The sequence below is a fragment of the Rattus norvegicus genome, chromosome 10, assembly GCF_036323735.1.
Source record: "Rattus norvegicus strain BN/NHsdMcwi chromosome 10, GRCr8, whole genome shotgun sequence".
Classification (NCBI taxonomy): domain Eukaryota; kingdom Metazoa; phylum Chordata; class Mammalia; order Rodentia; family Muridae; genus Rattus; species Rattus norvegicus.
In genome coordinates, this window is record NC_086028.1 from 62,440,957 (window position 1) to 62,466,810 (window position 25,854).

Below are 25,854 nucleotides of genomic sequence, written 5' to 3' on the forward strand. Positions count from 1 at the left end.
AAATTATTAGGTAGAACCTTACCTTGGATATATCTTGTAATAAGCTCTACATTGATTTCCACATTGCTAGCAGTTGGATCAAGCGCACAGATCTCCTCCACTAAGTACTTGTTAATGTGCTGTGAACAAAGAGCCAAAGAGAAGCTATGTGGTCACCCAGCAGAAAGGCAGTGCCCAGCTCACCAGCATACACAATCCCATACAGGTAAATTCTCAACAGGCAAATCCCTGGTGTCAGATGTCAAGACCATGGTCAGCTTTGGGCTGTATGTTTGGGGTATACAGGGGTCGTGAGAAAGGATACAAAAGATGGGCTTTTAAGATGTCAAGTGTGTGCGCTTGTCAGGTGTGGGTGATGAGGACACTAGGGGAAGATGCTTGCATCTGGACGCCGAGGGTTTCACCGTTATAATTTGCATACTAAAAATCACCCCCAAACTCACAAATTTCCATCTTTCCCACTCTTCCAAGTCCCTGAAAGGGTCTTTGTCCTGCTGAGAGAACAAGATGACTCCTTTCAGGATGTCGTGTATAAGTGTCACGTTGGCTTCCACCTCCTGGGGACTGAGGTCTTCTTGAAGAAAGTCGACAGAGTGCTTGTGCTCATAGAGCAGCAGCGACACAAACTCCATGGAGTCGAGGAGGCGGAGGCACCCCCGCAGGTCCTGCAGCATGGTTCGGAAGAAGAGAATCGCTGCCCGCTTCACCTCTCCTGCCACTTCCATCTCTGGAACGACACACACTCTAATCACACACATTACTCCTGCACAGCATTCCGGGCCAAAGAAAACCATGTCCCATGATTCCAAGCCATTTTAGTTTCTCTGATCATGAAAAAAAAAAAAAACCAAAATAGGATTATATCTGATGTACCATTTAGGGATAAAAACGGAAAAAAACACAAACAAACAAACAAAACCAAGTCTGAGTTTTATAATTAGGACTTAGGGTGAAGGCTTCCTCCATCATTAATTATATTGTCCTTTCAACATAATGTATATATATTCAATATATATACACTTTTGTGGGAATAGAGCCAATCCTACTTCTTGGGCAAGGCATGGGAATTAAATGAATGCACTGCTTAGTCTTGTTGTGCCTGGTAACACAGCCTGATAATCCTAGCTATGTGGAAGGCTGAGACAGGGGGATTATGAGTTCATAGTCTTCCATGAACTTTATAGAAAGTTCACGGCCAGCTTGGGCAATGTAGTGAGACCCTGTCTCAAAATAAAAATTAAAAATAGGGCTGGGGCCGTAACTTAGTGGTGGAGTAGCCGCTGTGAGGTGCGGGTCTCAGGGTTTAGTCCCCAGTGCTGTGAATAAAAGGCCTTTAGACTCAGTAGCTGTACAGAGTGCACACTCCCAGGACAAGCATCCCGCCCCATATTTCTTGTTCTCATCTTAAGTGATGGTCCTGCACCAGTCTCTGAAGGAGCTGGTGTCACAGCTGCTGTCACTCTGCCTGAGCTTCTTTCTTCTTACCACAGTCTGTGTAACAGCTACAAATCTATCTACTTAATCTATTCTGCTCCATTCGACATAATCCTATTTGGTTCGTTCTAGTCGAGGGCTTCCGTTACCTTCTTCTAACCCACTCTTAGATGAGCTTGTGCTATGGGTAGCCTATGGTACATGGAGCAGTCACTCGTCTTGGCCCAGCCAGGGGCTTGTGGCTGAACCTGGGGGTGGGGGTCTACTCTAGCCTTGCAGCTTTTAGCCCTTTAATCTGTAAGCTGAGAGGTTGGATTACTGGACGCGGTGTCAAATTGTGGGGGAAAAACAGGAGCAAAGTTCATCTTTTTACCATCCGTTCTTTACCAATCCTCATTTTCCATGCCTGGCCAATGGGCTATGGCCACTGCCCTCACGAGATTATGACAAAGGCAACAGGCATGCATATTTATGTGCTTCCCAGCAGATGGGCCATCTTGCCTCTCACTGGAAGACCCCGACTGAGACGATGACATGATGACTCCTTGCCCTTTGCTGGGTCACAGAGCACAAACACTCACATGGCTAAGAATGCTATCTCCTCACACGGAAAATCACTAACTTTGGAAAGTATACCCTGCCTCTCAGTGTCTGGTTTCCTCCAAGCAAACCACGAATCCAGACTGTTACCATATTCACAGTACCTAAAACCATTTGTTTCTCGATTTCTCCAGAGACTTCGCCCAGTATTTCATAGGAGACATTTTGGATCATCTTCATCATTTTCTGTAGGTCTTTATACTCTTGATATACCAGCATCCGACTCCGGCCAATGTTAACATCGAGGACACCTATAGCCTCTCCGCTTATCTGGCGAAGTGGAATGGCAATGTGGGTTTCTCCACCAGAAGAAGCCAAAATAACTTCTGAAGTGTCTGTGCATTTAAAGAGGAAGTCCCTGAAACCAAAATAAATAAGCATAGGTCTCTTACAGCCTGGCCTGTATGGGGCATTCCAAATCCAAATCCACAGAATATCTTCTGCCTGTCTTGCTTCGATGCACTCGTCAGGGTCCTTTCATCTCCCCAGAATGCAACAATTTCACATGGTTCACCTCAGTTGGATACGTCTCTGGTTGAACAGCAGAGTGCCTTCCTTGAAGAGCTCACTAAAGCTAGCAGTCCCAGTTGTTCTGTACCATGAGGCTCTGCCTCGATGTCTAACATGGTCTAGTTATACTTATCTGAAAGGTGTTTGTTTTTGTTTTTTTTTAATGTGTGGACAGTCTAAAATGTGTTAGATGAATGCTGGAAGGTTCTCTAAAAGCAGAGCCTGAAGCAAGGGTGCTCATGCCTGTCACTGATGAGGAAATGCTCCTTGGAGAAACCCGTGAGGGACAGAGGAAGCAGGATCCTGTCTGCCAAGTCTAGTCCCAAGGAGATCTTGGATGTCAGTTATACCAAAGGCTAAGTCTGATTCCAAGGCAAGAGAGGGTGTTTGCATCCCAGCACGTCTGTCCTTAGCTGTCAGCTGCTCTGGGTGTGTGGTGGGGCCACGGGGTTGGGGAGAATTCAGGGTAATCTTGGGGAACTGCTAAAGGGCTCTAACCACGGAAGGAGGCTTCCTTAGAGAAAGTTTCTCTGCAGGAAATCTGACATGGTGGCATGGAGGCATGGTGGGGGTCTGGGCAGGGTGGCTACCTACCTGCTTCAATGAAAGATTTAAAAATTTTTTTTCTAAAATAGCGCCCCTTATCCTGTTTGTGCTGGTGACGAGAAGAACCAGTGCGTTCTAGTGTTCACAGAACTGTGAGCAAAACAAGGGTTGGTTAGTAAATTTAAATAGTACTGAATGAGCTGTTAGAACAAGTTGTGTAGTAACCAGGCCGCGTCTTCACAGCCATGATCATGCCAGTCGGATGAACCGGATGTGCCTCATACCTGAAGATGCACGCTCTCCTCGAGATAGTGGGGGGATCTGCATGGATTTCTGCTACACCGAGATGATCTGTAAGCATCATATTGCGCAAGACATAGTCTTCCTGAAAAACAGGAAGAGATCTCATTGGAAATCAGTGACTGGATCTTTCTGGGATGCACAAAGAGAGGAAAAATCAGGGAAGTTTAAGTGAGTTCTGATTTTAAGGACATTGACATTGTATATATTCGGGACCATTAAAAGAACCATATCCTAAAAAGTAAAAGTTTTCAAAGGAATAACATTATTTTAATACATAGATTTAAAAAGATCTGATAGAACTACATGCTTCTGTTTTTTGTTTGTTTGTTTTGTTTTTTGTTTTTTTGGGGTTTTTTTTTTTTTTTTTTTCCGGAGCTGGGGACCGAACCCAGGGCCTTGCGCTTCCTAGGCAAGCGCTCTGCCACTGAGCCAAATCCCCAACCCCTGGGGGTTTTTTCTTTTTCTTTTCTTGTTTGTTTTGTTTTGTTTTGTTTTGAGAAAGGGTTTAGCTACGTATCCCTGGCTGGCCTGGAACTCCCTATGTAGACCAGACTGGCCTGAGACTCAGAAAGATTGTCTGAGTACAGAGTTTGAGAGTGTGTGTCACCACAGTCATCTGTGTGTTTATTGTGGCTGCTATGGTAGTACACGGCCGTAAAACCAGTGCTTGGGAGGTGGAGGTCGGGGGATCATAAATTTAAGGTTAGTCTTGGCTACACAGTGAATTCCAAGCCAGCCTAAGTAAGATACCACCTCACTAAACAAGAAAAACCATTGGAAAACACGTAGAAAATATATAAGGGCCCATGGAAAGTAAGTATAATAAGAAATACTTTCCAATGAAGTCATTTTCTCTACTACTTTACTACAACTATTCTTTTTTTTTTTTTTTCTTTTTTTCGGAGCTGGGGACCGAACCCAGGGCCTTGCACTTGCTAGGCAAGCGCTCTACCACTGAGCTAAATCCCCAACCCCTACAACTATTCTTTTTTTAAAAGATAGTACCTTTTTAAAAAAGATTTATTTAATTTATGTACGAGTGCTCTCTCTGCATTTATACTTGCTTGCTAGAACAGAGCACCAGATCCCACTATAGATGGTCATGAGCCACCAACCATGTGGTTGCTGGGAATTGAACTCAGGACCAGGTGAGATGTAGGGTTCACACCTCAGGACCAGCTTACCCACCTGCCATAAGTGACACTGGCAAAGGGAGGGGTGTTCATGGCAGACAAAGGGTGGGGCCAGCTCTCCTGAGCTCATGCCCTTGGGACCAGCTCTCCCACACCCCAACCATCAGGGTCAGCTCTGTTGTGCTGTAGAGGTGAGGGGTGGGGCCAGCTCTGCATTGGGCCTCCGGCAGAAATCCAGACCAATCCAGACATTTGCACAGCCTTTGGTATTAACATGGGTCTGGGACATCAACACAGACCTAGGTTGCTGTAGGACAACATGGCCCCCTGGCAGCAGCCTGGGCCCAGATGTCCCCATGGCCTTAGGTGGTAGTGTGGGCCACTCAGATCAGCATGTCCCCCTGCAGCAGCATGGCCCTTAGCTATCCAAATGGTCTCCAGCAGCAGCCCAGACCACGGACATCTGCTTGGCCTTTGGTGGTAACTCCAGCCACGGACATCGATGCAGAGACACAGCTGCAGCAGGACCCCAAAATGGCCCTGGGTGGCAGCCCCTGGACCAGGACCTCATCAGGACCTCCTTATATCTGCCTGTTTGTCACTGCCATCGAGTCTCCAGATCCATCTTTCTACTCCTGGCCTTGCGTTCTTTCTTCTCTTCACGTCCATCTTTCCTATCTCCCTGTCACACATCTGTCCCTCGAAATGGCATTGGAGGCAGACGCTTGCATGTCTTTCTTCCGGGCTGCCACGGGGGCCAGTGTGGCTGGGGCTGGCGCCAACACTCGCTTCTTGATAAGCTTTTTTCCCAGTGGCTTTTAGGACCGCGCTCTCCCGGTTATCCTCCTAGCAGACTGACATCCCTTTTTCATTCTCCTTGCTTCGTCTCTATTTCCTTGGCTTCTAAGAAGTTTTCAACCTTTAAGACACATCTTGGTAATCTCTTACTTGTAAGTTGTAACACACTGAACGTGGGAGGTACATAAAATTTTCATCATTAAGGTGTGACGACCAAAGTTAGAATGAACTGAGATGTTTCCTGCAGCCCCTGCCCGTGTTGTATCACGTGATACACACGTCATGCCACGCATCACCAAGGAACACTGCAGCGTTTTCTCTTTGTGTAGAAACACTCTGCTCTTTTTTTTTTTTGTTCTTTTTTTTTTTTGTTCTTTTTTTTTTTTTTTTTTTTTCGGAGCTGGGGACCGAACCCAGGGCCTTGCGCTTCCTAGGTAAGGGCTCTACCACTGAGTTAAATCCCCAGCCCCCCGAAACACTCTGCTCTTACAGAAACGTAATGCTTTAACTATGGGAAACAAAGACTTGTTGATTCTTCTTTCATATATTACATCTGTACTGCAGTTTCCCCTCCATCCTCTCCCCCCAGTTCCCCACCCCCCACTTTCCCAACTCCCTTTTCTCTGACCCACTCCTCTTGTTTCTTCTTAGAAAGGGGAAGGTTTCCCAAGGTTATCAGCCAACCATGGCATATCAAGTTTCGATAAGACTAGGCACCTTCCCTCATACGAAGGCTGGAAGGGTTAACCCAGAAGGAGGAAAAAGGACTCAAAAGCAAGCAAGAGAGTCAGAGACAGCCCCTGCTGCCACTGTTATGAGGATGACCAAGCTACGCAACCATAACATACATGCAGAAGGCCTGGGTCTGATTGTCAGTCCAGTCTCGGTGAGCCCCTGTGACCCAGGTTAGTTCATTCTGTGGGTTTTGTTGTAGTGTTCACGACCCCTGGGCTCCTGCAATCTTTCCTCTCCTTCTGTAGGATTCCCCAGGTTCTGCCTACTGTTCGGCTGTAGGTCTCTGTAACACTCCGTTGTGGAAACGTACCACATTTTCTTATCTATTCTTTGGTTTGGGACATGTAGGTTATTTCCAGTTTCTGGATATTAGGAATAAAGCTGCTCTGAACGTAGCTGATCAAGAGTTCTTGTAGTAGGACGGAGTGTCCTTTCGGTATGTGCCCAGAAGTGGAAAAGCTGGGTCTCCATCTAGATTGAGTCCCAGTTTTCACAGAAATGCTATATTGATTTCCAGAGTGGCTGGACAAGTTTGCGCTCCCACCAGCAATGGAGGAGTTTCCCCCTCGCTCCACATCCTCCACAGCCTGAGCTGGCACTTCTGTTTTTGATCTTAACCGTTCTATCAGGTGTAAGGTGGACTCTCAGAGTCATTTTGATTTGCATTTTCCTGATGGCTAAGGATGCTGAACATTTCCTAAGTGTTTCCTGGCCATTATGGGAATTCTCTATTTAGAGCTATACCCCATTTTTAATTGTATTATTTGACTAGTTTCTTGAGTTCTTTATATATTTTGGGTATCAGGCCCCTGTCGGGTGTGGGGTTGGGAAGATCTTTTTCCATTCTGTAGGCTGCTGTTTTGTTCCTTTGACAGTGTCCTTTGCTTTACAGAAGCTTTTCAGTTTCAAGAGGTCCCATTTACTGTTGACCTCAGTGGCCGAGCTATTGGTGTTCTGTTCAGGGAGTCGTGTCCTGTGCCAGTGCATTCGAGGCTGTTCCCCGCTGTCTCTCCGATCAGGTCAGTGTATCTGGTTTTATGTTGAGGCCTTTGATCCAGCTGGGCTTGGATTTTCTGCACAGGTAGATGCACATTCCTCTACATGCAGACATCCCGTTAGACCAGCACCATCTGTTGAAGATCCTTTCTTCTTTTCCATCGTGCATTTATGGCTTCTTTACCAGGTCTCCATAGGTGTGAAGATTTACATTCTGGGTTTTTCATTCAATTCCATTGACCAACCTGTCTTTTTATGCCAATACTATGCAGTTTTTATTACTATAGCTCTCTAGTACAGCTTGAAATCAGGGATGGTGACATCTCTGGAAGTCCTTTTACTGTAGAAGGTTGAAACAAAGACTTTTAATATTTTTTGACCATTGTCCCTTAGCATTTAAGGATCAAATTAGTATATCTTTGAATAATGTTGTGTTAGAATATTTGATTTTATAAATTTCTGTTTGAGTTGCTTACTTGAGTTTCATAAAAAATTGTTAAATGTCTTTTCGTTTGGGACTAGGACACAGTTCCTGACATACTTCTGCCTTTTGTATTATGGATCTGTGCAAAGCTGCGTCTTAGATTGGTGATTATAAAATCAGCACATCAATCAATCATGAAAACTGTTGGAGATTTCTTTGTGGTACAGCATCAAATATTCAGCCAAACTTTTAATCCATCTCATCAGTTCCCAAGCTTTCTTTTCCTCTTTAATAATTTTACATAAAATTATATATATATCAAAAGAATTTTCAAAAATGAATTTATGATTTAAGACTAGAAAAATTTTGGATTTATTAACCTATTTTTTAAAATACTTATTAGGTTGTGTAAAAATTTCTTGGGCAAAAAGGAGGTTGCAAATAAAAAATACTTAAGCCATGACCCCTTTGTGGACGGAATGACTCTTTCATAGAGGGTCTCCAAACATATTAGAAAACACAGATATTTACATTATGATTCACAACAGTAGCAAGATTACAGTTATGAAATAGCAACAAAAATAACTTTATGGAACATGAGGAACTGTATTAAAGGGTCGCAGCATTAGGAAAGTTGAGAGCCATTGCTCTAGGGGCAGTTGAGGGCACTGCCATGCTGAAGCTGGCGGCAGCGGGGGTTGGGGTTAGATGTCTCAGTGAGTAAACTTGGCACCTGCCTGATGACCAGAGTTTGATCCCTAGGATCCACATGGCTAGAAGAAAACTAATGTCTAAAAGCCGTTGCAGTCTCTCCTGGCCATGCCATCATGTGGCTGCTGGGAAGACTGTCATTCACTTAACCTTTCAGCATGAACGCCCCTGAGCAGGGAGACCATGTCTTTTGTCTGTGCTGTCAAGATACTAAAACCAAACACTGGAAAGCCTCAATCCTTGTTTACTGGTTTGGGCTATTTTGCCCATTTGCCACAGTTGTTATCTTCTGAATCCTTCTCAGACCCCACTTTGGCCTCACTAGGGGGCAGGGGGAAGTAGCCTGTCAGACGGAGTGCATTACAAGGTCTGAGGACAATTGAAACCTCCCATTCCTGGTCCTAATCTACGCCCAGGACTGATGCAGAGACAAGAGAGTCTCAACATCTCTACCAAGCATCGAGAGTTCTTTATGTATGCGTGTCTCCTCTCTAATGTCAAGGCTTATCAGCGTGACCGAGCCACTGAGAGAGGGAAATGGGCGTTCTTTCTTTCCTTTCCTGACCACGTCTCACTGTGTAGCTTAGGTCGACTTTGAACTCACCAAACACTCTGAAGTTCTGGGACTGTGGGCATGAATAATGACCTTATCTGGCCTTACTTCTAAAGACGACACCTTTTCATTAGCCTCATGATGTGGAAAACACTAGCAGTAGAGGTGAGTAGAAAGAAGCAAAGTGAACGTGGAGCAAGCATTCATTTTACAGACAGGAGTCCTTAAAATGCTTTATTGCTATGATGTAATTGGGTCCTAAAACAGCACTCCAGACACTTCCTGCATTACTCAGACAATTCTGGCATGTGTTGCCTCTTGGGCCAATGGCTGTATCCCAGGGTGAGTCAGAAGAAGTTTTCTTTCGTAGGCTTCAAAATTGGGACTTGAAATACAATTATAATTCGTGTATATGCATGTGTCCCTGCTTATCTATATGTGTACTTCATGTGGGCAGGTGGCCACAGATGACAACGGAGGGTGTTGGAACCCTGGGAACTGGAGTTACTGGCAGCTGTGAACCACCTGGTGTGGGTGCTGGGAACAGAACCTGGGTCCTCTGCAAGAGCAATCAATGCTCTTAACCACTGAGTAACTTCTCCAACCCAACCCACCCAAATTGAAACATCTGTCTGTCTATCTATCTATCTATCTATCTATCTATCTATCTATCTATCTATCATCCATCTATCTATCAACTATCTATCTAATATATCCTCGAGTATGTTTGCATGAGTTCATATGCATTATATGCAGGCTGCAGCCCATGAAGATCAGAAGAGGCATTGTATCTTCTAGAACTGGAATGGCAAGTGGTTGTGAGCCACATTGTGGTTTCTGGGGATTGAACCTGGGTCCTTTGCAAGAGCAGCTAGTGTTCTTAACTGTTGAGCCATGTCTCCAGCCCCATCCTTCAAACACTGGGACTTTTAAACTCAGTTGTTTCCTAAGTATCTCACTTGCCTGTGGGAGAAAGCCTATCTTCAGGAGCTCTGGGATTTGCTCGGCTAAATCCTCACCCAGTGTCTTTCTCACCTACGTGTGTGTGTGCAGGTGTGTTTGCCACATGTGTGGAGGCCAGAAGACAAGTCTCAGTAGCTGATTCTCTCCTTGTGCGAACTGGGGAGCAAATTCATCAAACCTGCAATGGAGTATCTGTATCCATCGAGCCATCTCCCTGACGGACTCTTGTTTTTTTTTCCATGTTGATCAAACAATATTCCTTTTACCCAAGACAATTTTAATAGATACTTGTTATGAGTTGGGGTCATAATTGTCTTTATTAGTTTCTTTTGATGTGTGTGGTTCTGGGATCAAACCCAGAGCCTTGAGCATGCTAGCAAGTGATCTACCACTGAGCCACATCCCCAATAATGACTCTTAAATGTTAGAAAGACACTAATATTCAATATCGGTATAGTATTGGGAAGGCGTGACATGGCCGGGCCTCACCTACCTGTTCTGAGCTAGGTTCGGTGAAGCACATAGTGATGGTGGTGATGCCAGCCGTGATACCGAAGAGCCACCTGATGCCGGTGAGCACAGTGTGCAGAATGTGTTCCCTGCTGTGAACGTAGTGATAAGCCGCGCTGAAGGCATTGGCAACACCCTGTGAAGACAGACGAGTACTTGTATATTTTTGTAAATTACATCATGGTCATCGATGATTGTCTCTTAGATTTATGATTGACAAATTAGTTAACAAGTTCTCCAAGAAGTACTCTTTGAGATTCTGCTATGCAGAAAGGATCATAAGACACCAAAAGTGTAGAGAGGCCTATACATTTTTAATGCTTTTTGATATGTGCAGCCAGAAGAAGATAAACTTAGAAAGGAAAAAGAAATCCTTCAAAAGCCAAGATTTTACTCTAGAATGTTGTGAGTTGTCCTTATTTGATATCAATATTATTATTATTTGCTGAGACAGGTTTTCATTATGTGGCCCTGCCTGCCCAGCCTAGAACTTGCTATGTAGACCAGAGCAGAGATTCACTTCTGTCTCCCAAGTCCTGGAATTAACCTGGCTCCCAATATCAGGGCAACTGAACAGAATATGTTTGGTTTCAAGACCTATAAATGCCAGTTACAGTCTTCCTGTTAGCACAGGACTCTTCCATAGAGAAGGGATAAATGGGAAGCCCATAAATTCCAACTGTGACCTCGTCAAAAAAACTCAAAGAAACACAAATTCTTCAAAATCACACACACACACACACACACACACACACACACACAGAGAGAGAGAGAGAGAGAGAGAGAGAGAGAGAGAGAGAGAGAGAGAGAGAGAGAGAGAGAAAAGACAGAGAGATTGAGATTTAGGTCATCTAAGGGTAACCTATGGTTGTAATTTCCAAGACTAGAGCTAACTCATTTATCATCATTTGGTCAGTCTCAAGGATGAGACTTCTAAGCCGTTAGTTTACAGCCAACTTTATACTCCACCATCTGTTTTATCATATCTTTGTTGCATACTAGACATGAGAATGAGTTGTACTAAATGAGATGATCAGAGAAAGGACCCACCACTGTCCTCAGTTGTCCAGCATAAGGTGAAGAATAGGAGAAGTGTGTGTGTGTGTATGTGTGTGTGTGTGTGTGTGTGTGTGTGTGTGTGTGTGTGTGTGTCAAACTCACACAAAGAAAAGGGGCTTCAAGACCCACAGACCCCAGGCTCCACAAGCTTTAAATCTTCATTGCAATTTCTATCCATAAACTTAGATCAAAATGTTCTAGCTACTTCACAGTCTGAAACATGCCTGTCATTTTCATGGTCTAATTTGAAAACATGAACTCTCAAGAAATATTTGGGCTTCTTCATTTTCCTCAGAAATGATAACACTAGAATCAAGAGCTCTGAGGATACATATGATATTTAGCATCCCTTGTGGAAAGAACAAAGGAATCGATAGGGAACATTATTAATAAAAACAAATACATCCCTCTGCCCTAGCTTCGGTTTTGTTGCTGTGAAAAAATATCCTGACAGAGAACAATGTAGGGAAGGAAGGGTTAACTCGGGTTGCAGTGTGTTATTTCAGGCAAGTCAAAGCAGGAACTTAAACTGGGTAAAGCATCCGTCCCATGCACAGTCAAGAGAGGAGAGAGTAAACTCTCCTTGCTTACTGCTATGCTTAGCCAGCTTCTTCGTCTCTTACACTGCTCAGCAGCCCCTGTCTTTGAAAAAGTGCTGCCCACAGACCCCTCCCACTCCCCCCATCTTTACAGTGCTGCCCACAATAGGTTTGGTCTTTCTACATCAATTAACAATCAAGATAACCCCCTACAGCCATACCCACAGGCCAACCTAGTCTACATAATTCCTCACTAAGTCTCTCTCTCCCAGGTTATTCTAGGTTATGACAAGTTACCAGTTTAAACTAGCCAGCACACCCTTCTGCAGGTCCATTCCAGTTTTGAGGGTCTCAGTGGTTTGGTCTTTTGTTCTGTTACAAAGCATCAGTTTCTAGTACTGAGGCTCATTCCAGAGAGACTCAGGCATGCATGTGTATCCCAGTCCTTCTACAAATGATAAGGAACGTGTCAAGAGGCTGCAACATACAGGAAACATGGCGGGACTGTCTACATGCAGTATCTTCCTTTCCTCCATTCCCGGGTTGACTCTCAAGACATTCAGAGAAGCTATTGACCGCTGTGCTTGCAGACCTGTAGCTTACCTGATAGAATCTGATCTCATGAGGTAAGAAGATGTTTATTTCACGAGGATCTCGGAGCGTGTCAACTGCCAGGACCCCGAAGATCCTCATGTATGCATCCTGAAGAGGCAGGGCCAGGAACGACCCATTCTGCTCATTCTTACTTCGGGTACTGTTCCAGAAGAAGATGTTTCCATGGTGCTGAACTTGGGGCACATGGATTGGCTTGCCTTCATCCACTACTGTAAAGCTGTTGAAAAGGGACCCAAGGAAAGGAAAAGTCACAGGCTTTAGACTAAGCCACAGAGAAAACAAACTCTGGTTTTCTATGATCTTAAGCATTATGTGGAGGAGAGGTGGATCACCAGTTTGGAGGTGCTGACTTAGAAAAATTTTAAAGATAGTCTTAGGGCTTGAAGTGTAGTTCAAAGGTAGAGGAGTGATTTCGGGGCATGTGTGACACATCCAGTTCAATACATACGTATACATACATGTATACATACATACATACATACATACACGCATACATATACATACATGCATGTGTGTATTAATATATGTACCAGATGATGGGGCTACATATTATGGAGCCAACCTGGTAAAGCTGAGCCCCTAAATGGTGAATCATTTCCAGAGTGAGTTCTAGAAATGATCTGGTAAAAACCATTTGAAATCACAGGGCTGGAGAGAATGGTTCAGCAGTTAAGAGCACTGCTTCTCTTGAAGAAGATCTGGGCTCAATTCCCAGAACCCACATGGTGGCTCATAGCTGGCTATAACTCCAGTTTTAGGGGCTCTGACACCCTCTTCTGGCCTCTACAGGCACTGGACATGTAAGTGGTACACACACATGCCGATTTACTTCAGAAGGCAAAATACTGCTTTAAAATGACACAATCAGAGCCAGGCATGGTGACACATACCTGCAAAGGAGCACTTGGAGGAGAGAGGCAGGGAGATCAGGAGTTCAAGGCCAGCCAGAAGTACATGAAAGTCCTATCTTTAAGACTTTACAGAGAAAGAAACCAAGTCTTCAGCAAGTTCTTACCTGATTCCCTTCATGTCCCTGTACAGCACTTTGTTCAGGACAAACGGAGCATCATCTAGAGTGCAAGCCACATTCCTCAAGAGAACGTGCCCTCTCTCAGGCAGGAGTACGTTCTCCTCTAGGAGGGAAATGTGAGCACTGATCTTCTTATTTCCGTGAGCTTCAGCATCCTGTGGCAAAATATTTCTGGCCATGAACTTGTCAGCAGCTACGGAAACCCCCAATCCGTTTGCCTGCCTATGTGGGGATCTGGCATCAATACTTTTATTGACTAAATGGTGCAGAGATCACCAATCATGATGGGCAGTGGGGAAAAGGCTGAGACCACGTTGCCCTTGAAACCTGAGTTTTAGTCAGCGGAATGGCTGTCTTATATGTAGTTAGATTGCTTTTTCTGAAAACAAACACACCCCAAGCCAAACTAAAACCTCTTAGCTATAATCAAATTCAAAGGTTCAAAACTTAGAGCCTTCGGAAGCACAGTCAAGTTGAAGGTGAGGGAGTTCAGTAAAAGGTACTGACTTGAGAGCCTGTGTTTTCCTCATCTTTCATCACCGAAGCATGAATGAGCTAATGTTTGTAAACAAAGCTCTCAAGGACCTGCTTTAAGTTTGAAAGAGATTTTTCTTTATTTTTATGTTATGTGTATGGGTACTGTGTGTGCATGCATGGACCTGTTCCACACGCATGCTTGGTGCCGGCAGAGGCCAGGAGAGCACATTGGATCTCCTGGAACTGGAGTTATAGGTGATTGTGAGTCACCTTGTGGGTGCTGGGCGTCAAAACTGGGTCCTCTGCAAGTGCAACGAGTGTACTTAACAGCTAAGGCGTTTTTACAGCCTTAAGGAGTTCTTAACCATTTGGACTTGGTCAGAGACATTTCAGGAAAGAATTTCTTAGACTAAGACTCCTGACTTTCTTTTTTAACATTAGCATGTAAAGATTAGGTTTTGCTGTGGCATTCATCAAACAAAATTTGCCTCACCCCAATAGCCTCCTTTCTGCTTTCAGGTCACATGTGGACCTTCCCGTTCCCCTCCCTACAACCCCTCTGGTGCCCTTCCTGTATACTCAGTCTTATACCCTGTGATGGCTATTCTTGGTTGTCAACTTGACTCCATCTGAAATTAATTAAAACCTAAGCTGGGTATATCTGTGACAGATGTTTTTCCTGATTGAATAATTTGAGGTGGGAAGACCCACCTTAAATCTGGTTCTTTTGAGACATAGTTTAAATCTGGGCCACGTCTTCCGGTGGAAGCCTATATAGTTAAAGGACATGGAAGGACAAAGTGTTGCTCTTTGCCTGCTCGCCCTCACTCTCACTGGTAAACTCATTCCTTCTCTGGTACTGGAGCCTACTTCCTCAGGATTCTGGCGTATACTGAAGAACAGCTGAGATGTCCAGCTTTATGGACTAAAGAGACACTGGATCCTTGGACCTCTGATGATAGACATTCATTGTTGGATGTGCTGTAAGTCATTCTAATATTCTATCCTATATACAAGTTTTTTGAGACAGACTCTTTCTATGTAGTCCTGAATGTCTTGGAGCTCACTGTATAGAGAAGGATTGCCTCAGTCACAAAGATCCTCCTGCTTCTGCCTCCTGAATCCTGGGATTAAAGGTGCGTGCTATACCACTGAATATATACGATGTGTATGATGAATATATAGGAGGAACACACACACACACACACACACACACACACACACATCCTATCATTTCTCTGTTGAGAGAATCTCTTAGAAGCATCACTTGTCAATAATAAAAAAGCCTATGGCCAATGAACTGAGGCAGGAAATAGCAGGTAGGACACTGGCAGGAAGAGAGAGAGGATTCTGGGAAATAATGAGAGGTGAGGGAGATTTGGGCTGGGATTCGGAGGAAGAAGCAGACGGGGTTGGAAGGAGAGGAAACTAACTGGCAGATAGATGAACTCAGGATAGAATAAAGGGGAGATTTGCTCAGACTTGGAAGTAAGAAGATGGGGAGAGATAACTAACTGTGTGGAAACAGAATAGTTTGAGTGGATTAGATAAGTTATGAGGTATGAGGGAATGAGCAAAGCTTGTGGCCTAGGAGTGCATTAACAGAGAATTCGTCTCAGAGTCAACATTGTGGGAGCAGAGGCTGGAAAGAGGAAAAGCAGGATTTATTTTTTACAGTCCTGTTTCCCTAGAGAACCCTGACTAACACATTCCCTTTATTTACATACAGGCATCTAGGGTCTGCATACGAGAGAGAACATGAGATTCTTGTCTTTCTGAGTTTGGGTCACATCAATATTTCTAGAGTGCTCCATCTTCAGGCAGACTCTATCATTTCATCTTTCTTTACAGCTGAGCAAGACTCCATTGTGTTTCTGCACCACATTTTCTTTATCCATTCTCCTACTGATGACCATCCAGACAGCTTCTGTTCCTCTGCTATTGGGAAAGGTGCAGCCGTGAATGCTGACATACAAGTATCTCTGTGGTAGGTAGGGAGTTCTTTGGTCTCTGCCTAGGAGTGGTACAGCCAAGCCACATGGTAGTCCTCCTTTCCCCACATCCTCACCAACTTCCATGGCCATTTGTTTCCTAATCACAGCCATTATGACTAGGGTGAGACACATTGTAAAACTAGTTTTAAGTTTTGTTTCCCTAATGGCTAAGAATGTTGAAACTTAAAAATTGTTAGCTATTTGTCTTTCTTTTTCATCCATTTACTTACTTATTTTTCTCTCTCTCCGGATGTAGCCTGGGCTGGCCTGAAAGTCTCCCTGACCAGTCTGAAACCCACTTGGTGGAGAGAGAGAGCCACCCCCACAAGTTGCCCTTTACCCATGCACTTTACACCTTTACACATCCTCCCCAGTGTGCCGCTCAAAAATAAAAATGAAACTTAAACAATTAAAAAGTCTGTTTTGATGGGTGAATTGTTCCGCAAGTCTCATGCTCAGTAAATGAAGCTTGGGCTGCTGTGTGTCTCCTGGCTGCCATTCCTCAATATCATTCTTTATCTCGTCTCATTGGACTTGACTCTCAGAACAAATAAAAGCCCAGGCCATCATTTCCACTCCTTTCTGTCTTTCTCCAACCACCCTGGCTTTATTTCGCTTAGCTTGCCTCATCTTAATACATTTATTTAAAGATAGAACTTTACGTAGCCCACCCGGCCTGGCCTCAAATTCAGAATATACTCAAGGATGATTTTAAAATTCTCATCCTCTTGGCTCTGCCTTCTGAGATTGCAGTAAACGCCACTCACACCTGAGTGAGAGAGAGTTGGGATTGACCCGGGAGCTTTGTACACACCAGGCTTCCTATCAGTCACACTACACCCCTAGGTTTGAGTTGTTAATAGAATCTGATAATAAATACATCATCTGTAGCAGCCATCGCTCAGTGATTATTTTTTGCAGCATCCAAGTTTTTCAAGCAGATCTTGTGTGTTCCTCCTGAACATATGTGTAGCCACTGAATGTCACATACTGCAAGTAAACTTAGCTTTCTCTTATATGACCTTAGGGAGCATACCTGGGTGAGGGCCCTGAAGGTTTCAGTGTACACCGGCTCCAGGGACACCCCACTTGTCTCTGCAGCATGTTGGATCTGATGGAGCCATTTCCGTCTTGCACAGTTCCTTAGACCCTCAGTGTGGGTCCTCTCTAAAGAACTCATCAGGAATTCCACAACGTTTTCCAGAACTTGGTCTTCATTGCCCCTGAGTTCAGATACGACCAGTTCTATGTACCTCTGAAATTGCTTTGAAGACAGTTTGACTTCATGACCAGGACTCGGCTTTGGAAAGTTTATGTGCAGTTTAGCTAAAAGACAAAAGTGAGAAGTAGAGAACAGACTGAAGGTTCGTTTTCCTCTCACAGCAAGCTAAGGCCTTTAACATGTGTGCTCTGTGTGAAACCAAGCACATTAAAGGTCTTTATGAGCCTGGTGACTGACTTCCTACACCATGTTCAGCATGACTCTCATGCCAGCTATAGTTTTGTTTTAATTCTACTGTGCGGCTAGGTCCACTGTGGCTCCCTCATTTGTCTGTCTTCCTTGTTCTATTCTCTTCGCTTTGGCACTGTCCCTTGTTGGCACTCATTTCCACTCTTACTTTTATAACCCCAAATAGATGTTATCTCTTTAGAGTGGACTTACTAATAATTAATGCTTCATACATATTTGTAAGACTCAAACACAACTTGCTGGGCTGGGAATATGGCTCAGTGGTAGTACTCTTGTCTCACATTCACAAAGCCCTGGGTTCAGTCTGCAGAACTGAAATGCATACCAGTATGAGCACACACACACACACACACACACACACACACACACACACACACTCACTCATGCAAACACACATACACACACACACACACACACACACACACACACGGCTTATACTCATGCCTATAATTCCAGCATTTAGGAGGCTAAAGCAGAAAGATCACGAGTTTTTGGGATCAAGCCTGAGCTACTGGGGCACTCTCTCAAAAGGCCAAACCAAAGCAACTCCCACAGTTTGCATTATGAGATTCCCTGGTTCAAGTTCCTATTTGAATCTAGCCTCGTCTCAAAGCACAGCTGCCTTTGGTACCATCGAAGGATGGTTTGTTCCAGTATTCTCATTCCACTCACAGTCCCTGACCATCGTTTGCACACATCTGTACCTACAGTTTTAAAATTCTATCTCTGCAGTGTTCAGGATTAAAGTCAGAGTCTCACACTTGCTCCAGAAGCAGTCCGCCAATGAAGTGGGCCTCAGATCTTCTCTTTCATTCTCCTTTTTAGAACTTTATTATTTTATGTATATGAGAGTTTGCCTGCATGCATGTCTGTGTATCACATTTGTGCTTGGTGCTCTTGGAGGCCTGAGAGGGCACCAGATCCCACAGAACTAGAGTTACAGAGGGTTGTGAGCCACTAACTATGTGGGTACTGGAAACTGAACCTGGGTCCTCAGGAAGGGCAGCCAGTGCTCTTAACCTCTGCTCCATCTCTCCAGGCCTCATTCACTTTCCTTTTGTACAACGATGAATCTACTATCAAACATGAACTTAGTTTCTGCATCCCCTCAGCCCTGTTCTATCCCAGGTTTCCTTTCAGCTCTTAACTGAAATTTGTTACATAACAGCAACTGTGTTGCAATGAATGTTACAAAGTTTAGTTTTACCTGTTTGTAAACATTACACAAAGACTATCAAACCACATGTAATTTTCTTGGACTTGCTTTTAATTTTTAATGTTTTACTTTTTCTTTTCTTTTATCCTAAAATGTAATTTACTTAATTTTTATTCTTTATGTTTATGGGTGTTTTGCCTGGATATATGTTTGTATACCACATGTATTCCTGGTTCCCTTGGAGGCTATCTCTCCAGCCTCATGCTTAAAATAAGATTATTTTGTGTTTATGAGTATGAGTGTCTTCATGGTTGTATGTGTGCATGTGTGTGTGTGTGTGCATGCTTGCGTGTGTGCCCATGGAGACAAGAAGAGGATGTTGGATCCCATGGAACTGAAGTTACAGACAGTTGTAAACCACCTGAAGTAGACACTGAGAACTCAGGTTCTCAAGGACTCTGAGCCATCTTCCCAGCCCTAGGACTTGCTTTTTCATTCAATATTATACTACTGTGTTCCTCGGGGTGTCCCAGTGGCTTTGACTCATTTATCTAAGCCACCGCATTTGTATAATAACATCACCGGTTATTTGCTCTCCTGGCAATGTGAGTTTGGGGTATCTTTAATATTTCACTCCTAGGAACTGCACTACAAGCATTTTGGCACATGTTTCCTAGTGAATGTAAAAAGTATTTTGATATTATACATTAACAAGCCATAGGGTAGTGGGGCAGTCGTGGCACACTCCTTTAATCCTAGCACTCAGAAGGCAGAGGCAGATGGATTTCTGAGTTCAAAGCCAGCCTGGTCTATAGAGTGAGTTCAGGAAATCCAGGGCTCCACAGAGAAACCCTGTCCTAGAGAAAACAAAACAAAAAGTAAGACATAGTGCATGATGGTTTATAATGATTAGCAACCAGATAGGATCAATACTTACTTTGGTAGTAAGTCTCGGGCATACCTATTAGGGAGTTTTAGATTAGGTTAATTGAGATGGGGCAGGATGTACCCTGAATGTGGGTGGCATCATTCCTTGGGCAAGATTCCTTAAACTAAATAAAAAAGAAACAAGGATCTGTTGTGTCCTGTGTCCTGACTGTGGTTGCAATGCCAGTGGGGATGGCTGCTTCCTTCCCCCAATACCACACTTTCCTCACCATGATGAGCCCCGCTCAGCCGTGAGTCAGAATAAACCCCTCCTTCTTTAAGCTGCTCTGATCTGGTGGCTTTGTCGCAGCCGAGAGGGGTAACTACAGATAGAGCCTTGTCCTTTCCTTGTAAAGTGGGTTCTAGCTCTCCTATCAAATGTCTTCCACTGCGGCTTTTCCCTCCCTTTAATGACAAGAGCACCCATTGAAAGCCACCTATTTCAGAATTAACAGCCAACACCTGGAACTCATAGCCATCTTGTCACGTGCAAGCTCTTACTTCTGAGGTTGAACATTCACTGCTTTTAGCTCGTTAGCACCGGGGACTTTCCTCCTAGAGTTTGCCTTTATCATTTTGCCTCGGGGAAAACCACCCTACTCTCATTGCAGCTTGTGAGCTTGAGTGGGATCCAATGTAGAACACGTACTCCAGGGTCACTCTCCAGGCACAGGACATTCTGTGCCTCTAGTCAGAGTGGCTGGTTTAGTATAGAGCACACCAGGCCTTTTCTGTTCTTTTTTTTTTTTTTTCTCTCAAGACAGAATCTTACTATTTAGCCCTGGTTGGCCTGGAACTTGCTATGTAAACCAGGCTGGACTTGAACTCACAGAAATCCACTTGTCTCTGCTTCCCGAGTGCCGGGTTTGAAGGTGTTTACCACCATGCCTGAATGTCAGACTTTTTGTTCCAGTGATCAGGTGGAGGAGAGTTTCCGTTTTATTCCCTTGACTTGAATGATCTTGAGGTATTGTGTGCCTGAATCTGCTTACCACAAAGGAAAGGGTTGTATGACAATCTGGTCAAAACAGAGCAGAGAAAGGGCTAGGGTGAAAGCAAGAGGATAAGGAGAAAGTGGACACCCCCTAATTTCATATTTGAATCCCCCAAACCCTAGTGCTCTTAAGCAGCCTGGATGTTGCATGAATGGGTAGGCTCCTCTCTTTCCTGCTGCTCTGGGTTGGGTCGTCTATTATTTGAACCAACGGCATCCTAAGGGGTTCACTCTCTAAACAGATTAAAAGTGCCTCATGAAGCAAGCTGGGTGGACAGTTCACACCTTCAGTCCCAGAATTTAGGAGGGAGGTAAGAAGATCTCTGTGAGTTCAAGGCCAGCCTGGTCTATATAGTGAGTTGCAGGATAGACAAGGACCCTGTATCAAAACAAAACAAAGAAAACCAAAACCAACCAAATGAAAAGGTGTTTCATGGCTCTTTCTTCCCGTTCTTTGTTTGTTCTTGGTTCCTGTCTCTTCTTGAGCAATGTTGTCCTAAAGTCAGTACCTTGGGCAGAATGAAGGAAGTGTCTACTTTTGACCAGAGCTCACCACTGAGAAGGGCGTCCTTTGGGGATAGTGAGCATGGGTTATCAGAGTCTGAGCGGTGCGAGGATGATAGTGCAAGAGCAACCTCGAGCCACTGCAGTGAAGAGAGTGGTGGCTCCGTGGATAGGCTAGACTAAGGTGTCCAAGCCTCATTTAGATTCCAAATGCTGAATGGAGTGAATAGGGTATCCAAATGGAGGGGCATCCTGGTCTAAGGAGTTACAACCTAAACAAGACAAAGAGAATATTTACAGCAAAGGGAAGCCCAATATGAGAAATCTGCCTTAGTAAGACTTCATGTAGCAGTCAGCTGAGCGTGGGCAGCTGGAGCCTGAATGGGCTGAGGAGGGCATCTATGGGACTAAAGAGCTTGGCATACATGGAGCATTAGAGCCTAAGAAAGATGCTAAGAACACCCATCTGTGGAGCAGGTGTGGTGAGGGGAAGGAATCTATAAAGGTGGGAGAAAGTAAACAAGGGTTCTGTTGGGCCCATGGGACTCATGGCGACTGAAAGCACACATGCGATGGACCTGGGCCCTGCACATGTGTAACTGCAGTGAAGCTGGGTCTTCATGTGGGACTCCTACAGTGGGAGCAGGAACTGTCTCTGACTACATTGCTTGACTTTGGATCCCTTTCCCCGAACTGGGCTGCCTTGTCTAGCCTCAATAGATGCGTCTAGTCCTACTGTAACTTAATGTGCAAAGCCTGGTTGACATCCATGGGAGGAAGTGGGAAGGAGGAGTGGGTAAGGGGTGGGGAGGGGAGAGGGAGGGACTGGGAGGAGAGGAGGAAGAGAAAGCTGCAATTGAGGTGTAACGTAAATAAATAATTAAAAAAAAAAAGAACGGGTTCTGTTTTGACTTGGACATGGAGGTACTGGTGTAAACTCACGATTTTTAATATCAGGAGACAAAGATGTAGAGATGCTGTGTTTTATATTCACACAACAATGCCTGTGAATACGCAAATACACGAAGATCTTTGACTCTGGAGAAAGAGAGCAGAGCCTTGGGACAAACCAGCATATGTCTAACTTAAATCTTGACTTCTAAGTACCACTTTTCAGTAAAAGATACCAAGGCTCCCGGGAAGTTAATTATTCCAGGATGGAAAAGGGTGAAGCAAAGATTGAACCCAGAAGATCTCAGATCAGAAAGCAAAGAAGAGCTCTAAGAATGATGGAGTCGTTAAAATGGCAGGGAAGACTGTCTGAGGTTTCTTTTCAAACTGAAAATACCTATTTGCCCTGTGGCTCAGAAATCCACAGCGTCTCAGAATCTCAAGAAAAAATATGCCGAATGAGAGAAGCCTTTCTGTAAAGAGTATGTGTTTTGTGTGATTCTATTTTTGTGGAAAGATAATGGTAGAAAAAAACTCTCTGTGGTTGCCTTGGGAATTGTGCTGTGGGGACTGCATGGGAAAGGACACGAGGAGCTTTTTTGTTCTGTTTCTCTCAAGAAGCATGAGCTACACTGCTCATGGATTCCTCAGAACTCAGCAAACTCACACTTAAAAGTTGCACACCTAATTTTGCACCAAGAGGAAAAAACCCAGCTAACTAAATATTGACCTCACGTTAATGGTATTCAGGAAGAGGCATACATTTTGTTTTAAGATGTATCAAAAATGGGGTGGGGATTTAGCTCAGTGGTAGAGCGCTTGCCTAGGAAGCGCAAGGCCCTGGGTTCAATCCCCAGCTCCGAAAAAAAGAATCAAAAAAAAAAAAGATGTATCAAAAATTACAGAAATAGGTAGATGTCAAGAGCCATTTGCTGGCTTCTGTGAAAGCCTGCCTGTCAGGCAGAGTCAGGTGAGGCCAGGGTCTGCTGGCAGATTTCCTGGCCCCACTGAAAAGCATGGGATGATAGGGAATACACTTGAAGCTCAAGGGGAGGGGCTGAATGTCCTGTCAATCTTGGAGGAACAGGGAGGGACTTGGAGGCCTCCGGATGGGCACAGATCTCGAATGTACATCAGCCGTTGTCTCTGCTGGCTTGTGACTTTGTTTCCCACGAAACTGTACAGGATTAAAGATTAAACTCCAGGCTGCCGCAGTACTAACTGGACAGCCCTCCTGATTTCTAACAGTTGTGTCTGAGTCTTCTTTCCTATAATCCTCACCCCACCCCACCCCGCCCCTCAGGACGGCTGGGCCTGTACAGATAGAAGGACAAGGAGTGGATAGAGCGGTAACAGAAGTTGTGGTGTCGCTGGCAGAGCGAGGCTGAGGGTGGATAGTCAGATGCCGTTAGAGTCTTTCAGAGGGGCGGTATGCTTGAACATTTTCAGAATACAGTGCTGAGGGTGGGAAGATGAGAGGCCACAGGAGCCAGACAGAAAGGGCTAAATCTGGGGCAATATGAGCATTAAAACAAAATAGTGAAAATATCAGGTTACAACCCAGTGACTAAAACTGTCATAAATGAAAAGTTTGGGAGAAGAGAAAACTTTCCTAAGTTTTCAGTAACCCACACAATACTATTCACAAAGAAGTAATTTTCTTTTTTTTAAGAGAGAAGGTCTCGTGTATCCCAGATTAGCCTTGAACTTGCTGGTTCTACAGATGTGTGCTGTAACACCTGGTTTATGAAGTGGTGGGAATCGAACTCAAGGCTTTGAGCCTGTGATTCAAGGACTCTATGCCCAGCCCAGCAGGTATCATTTTAATCAACTTATCAATGTTATTATCATAGGATTTTGAATAGAATTCAATATGAATTATTGATGATGTATTCTGACCCTGCCAAGAGGTGAATAATCTGGATTTAGTCACAAATCCGTGTGAGGCGCAAACTACAAACAGCCAGCTTGCAATCTTCAATGCGTCAAGGGCACGGTAACTGGGAAAAGACCGAAGAGTTTCTTAGTCCTTCCTAATGTCCCAGTTTTCTAATTCCTTCCCCTTAAAAAAGTTTTATGTCAGCTAGGAGAAGTAAAAATATAAGAAACAAATAAGAGAAAAGGGGAGAGAGAAAAATTACGAAAGAGAATAAAAACTGGTGCTAGAGAGATGGCTTCGTGGTTAAGAGCACTGGCTGTTCTCCCAGAGGACCTGGGTTCAATTCCCAGCACCAAGATGGTGGCTCACAACTTCTGTAACTCCAGCTGCAGAGGATCTGACCCCCTTGTACAGACATGCATGCGGACGAAACACCAGTGTCCATAAAATAAACAAATGATTAAAAAGCCCCCCTCCCAAAATAAAGTTTTAAAAAAGGAGAGAGAATCAAAGCTAAGTATACTGAAGAGGAACTTTAGACCCAGCCAGACTTGAAAGCTTAGAACTTACAAAAGCAGAGAGAAACTAAGAGTTGAGGCTGCATGGTTTGGGTTGTAACCCCAGAAGTTCCAATGATCAGTTCACAGACAGGGTCAGTCTGGGCTCCAGGGCTGGTGAGATCACTGTAACACACCGAGTTCTCCATGAAGAGGAACTCGGGTTCCTGTGCATCCGCACACTCTCCTGTTCTCACTGCTTCCCACTGAAGAACTCTAACTTCAGCCTTGAAGGCTTAGTGAAACTCTGTTTAAAAAAAATAACTGGCATTTAAAAAGTAAAAAAATGGGGAGGGGTGTAGAGAGATACAGCTCAGAGTGCGCCCAGGACTGAAAAAAGAAAAAAAACTAAATATACCAGCAGGCTTGGAAAGGTATCCGATACATTTAGAATCTCTCTCTCTCTCTCTCTCTCTGTATGTGTGTGTGTACATTATTCATGACGGTGTGCACTTGTGCATGCCGGTGTGTGTGCAAGTAGATTAGGTATTTTTCTCAGTTACTCCCAATCTTACTTTTGAGACAGGGTCCTTCACAAATCTGGAGCTCACTGGCTGACCAACATGCTCCAGGGGTCCCCAAGTCTCCTCTCCCCTAGTGCTGAGGTGCCTGACCTAGCCCAGAACCTGGCTTTTATGCAGAGCCTATGCTTACATAGCAAGAGCTTGACCAACCGAGTCACCTCCCAGTCTCGATTGCTTGTTTTTGACTGTGTGGGGGTGGGGCACAGTATTGAGGAACTGAAAGCCAGGCTGTTGCCGCATCTTAACCGGAAGATGCTAATCGTTTACCTTTCTTCATAGATTCTCTTTCCATCCCCTCCTTGTATGTATACAAGAGATCATCAATTTCATTCAGATCCAGAAAGCCTGAGCCATCATTGTCCCACTTCTCAAAGAGGGCTTCCAGGAGAATCTTCCGTCGGACTTGGAAGGAATTCCGTCTAGCCTGGGGTACAAACAGAATAAGAAGCGCATAGTCTTCATCTAGTCTTCATTGTGCTGGCCGGCATTTCGAATTTAAAGGAAGTGCGGCATTTTTTTTCCCCCTTATAGAAACAGCTTTGCTTTGGGATAAGGACAATAGAGGGAACCATAGAGACTGATTTGAACGCCTTCACTTGCCACTTCTATTTCACTTCTTAAACAACAACATCCAGGGATTCTCTGTGCAAGACCAAAGCCCTTCAGATTGGAAAGGGTAATGTGCGCTTTAAAGATGTTTGACCACTTCTTTCCACTCCCTTCCTGATTATTCAAAACTCTTAAGGGAATATGTTTTATAATAAAAAGGAATGAATAAATGACAGTGTTCGAATAACAACAACAACAAAGGTGTGTTAAAAAAAGATACTGTGAGGCCAGAGAGGCAGCCCAGCAGTTACAAGTACATCTGGCTATCATTCCGGAAGATCCAAGTTAGAGTCTCACATCTGGCGGCTCACAACTGCCTGTAAATGTAGCTGCAGGGGATCCAAAGCCTCTGGCCTCCATAGATACCTACATCCATGTGCACAGACATAGACTTACACACATATGTGCGCAC

The 25,854-nt window shown here is 44.3% G+C and overlaps 1 protein-coding gene across 4 annotated transcripts in view; it reads right to left on the bottom strand.

Moving 5' to 3' along the window:
* Window positions 1–25,854, bottom strand: part of Efcab5 (EF-hand calcium binding domain 5) — a 116,343-nt gene that overhangs the window by 16,409 nt on the left and 74,080 nt on the right. For 3 of the 4 annotated variants that reach the window (NM_001417684.1, XM_063269522.1, XM_063269521.1), the window contains 9 exons: window positions 25,101–25,257; window positions 16,967–17,256; window positions 13,445–13,614; window positions 12,418–12,646; window positions 10,200–10,352; window positions 3,375–3,475; window positions 2,139–2,392; window positions 444–727; window positions 23–119 (listed from right to left, as the gene is read on the bottom strand). In NM_001417684.1, coding sequence (NP_001404613.1) covers window positions 23–119; window positions 444–727; window positions 2,139–2,392; window positions 3,375–3,475; window positions 10,200–10,352; window positions 12,418–12,646; window positions 13,445–13,614; window positions 16,967–17,256; window positions 25,101–25,257 — 1,735 coding nt within the window. Of the gene's footprint in view, window positions 1–22; window positions 120–443; window positions 728–2,138; window positions 2,393–3,170; window positions 3,241–3,374; window positions 3,476–10,199; window positions 10,353–12,417; window positions 12,647–13,444; window positions 13,615–16,966; window positions 17,257–25,100; window positions 25,258–25,854 lie in introns of those variants that run through there. The other variant, XM_006246917.5, reaches the window with a different exon arrangement.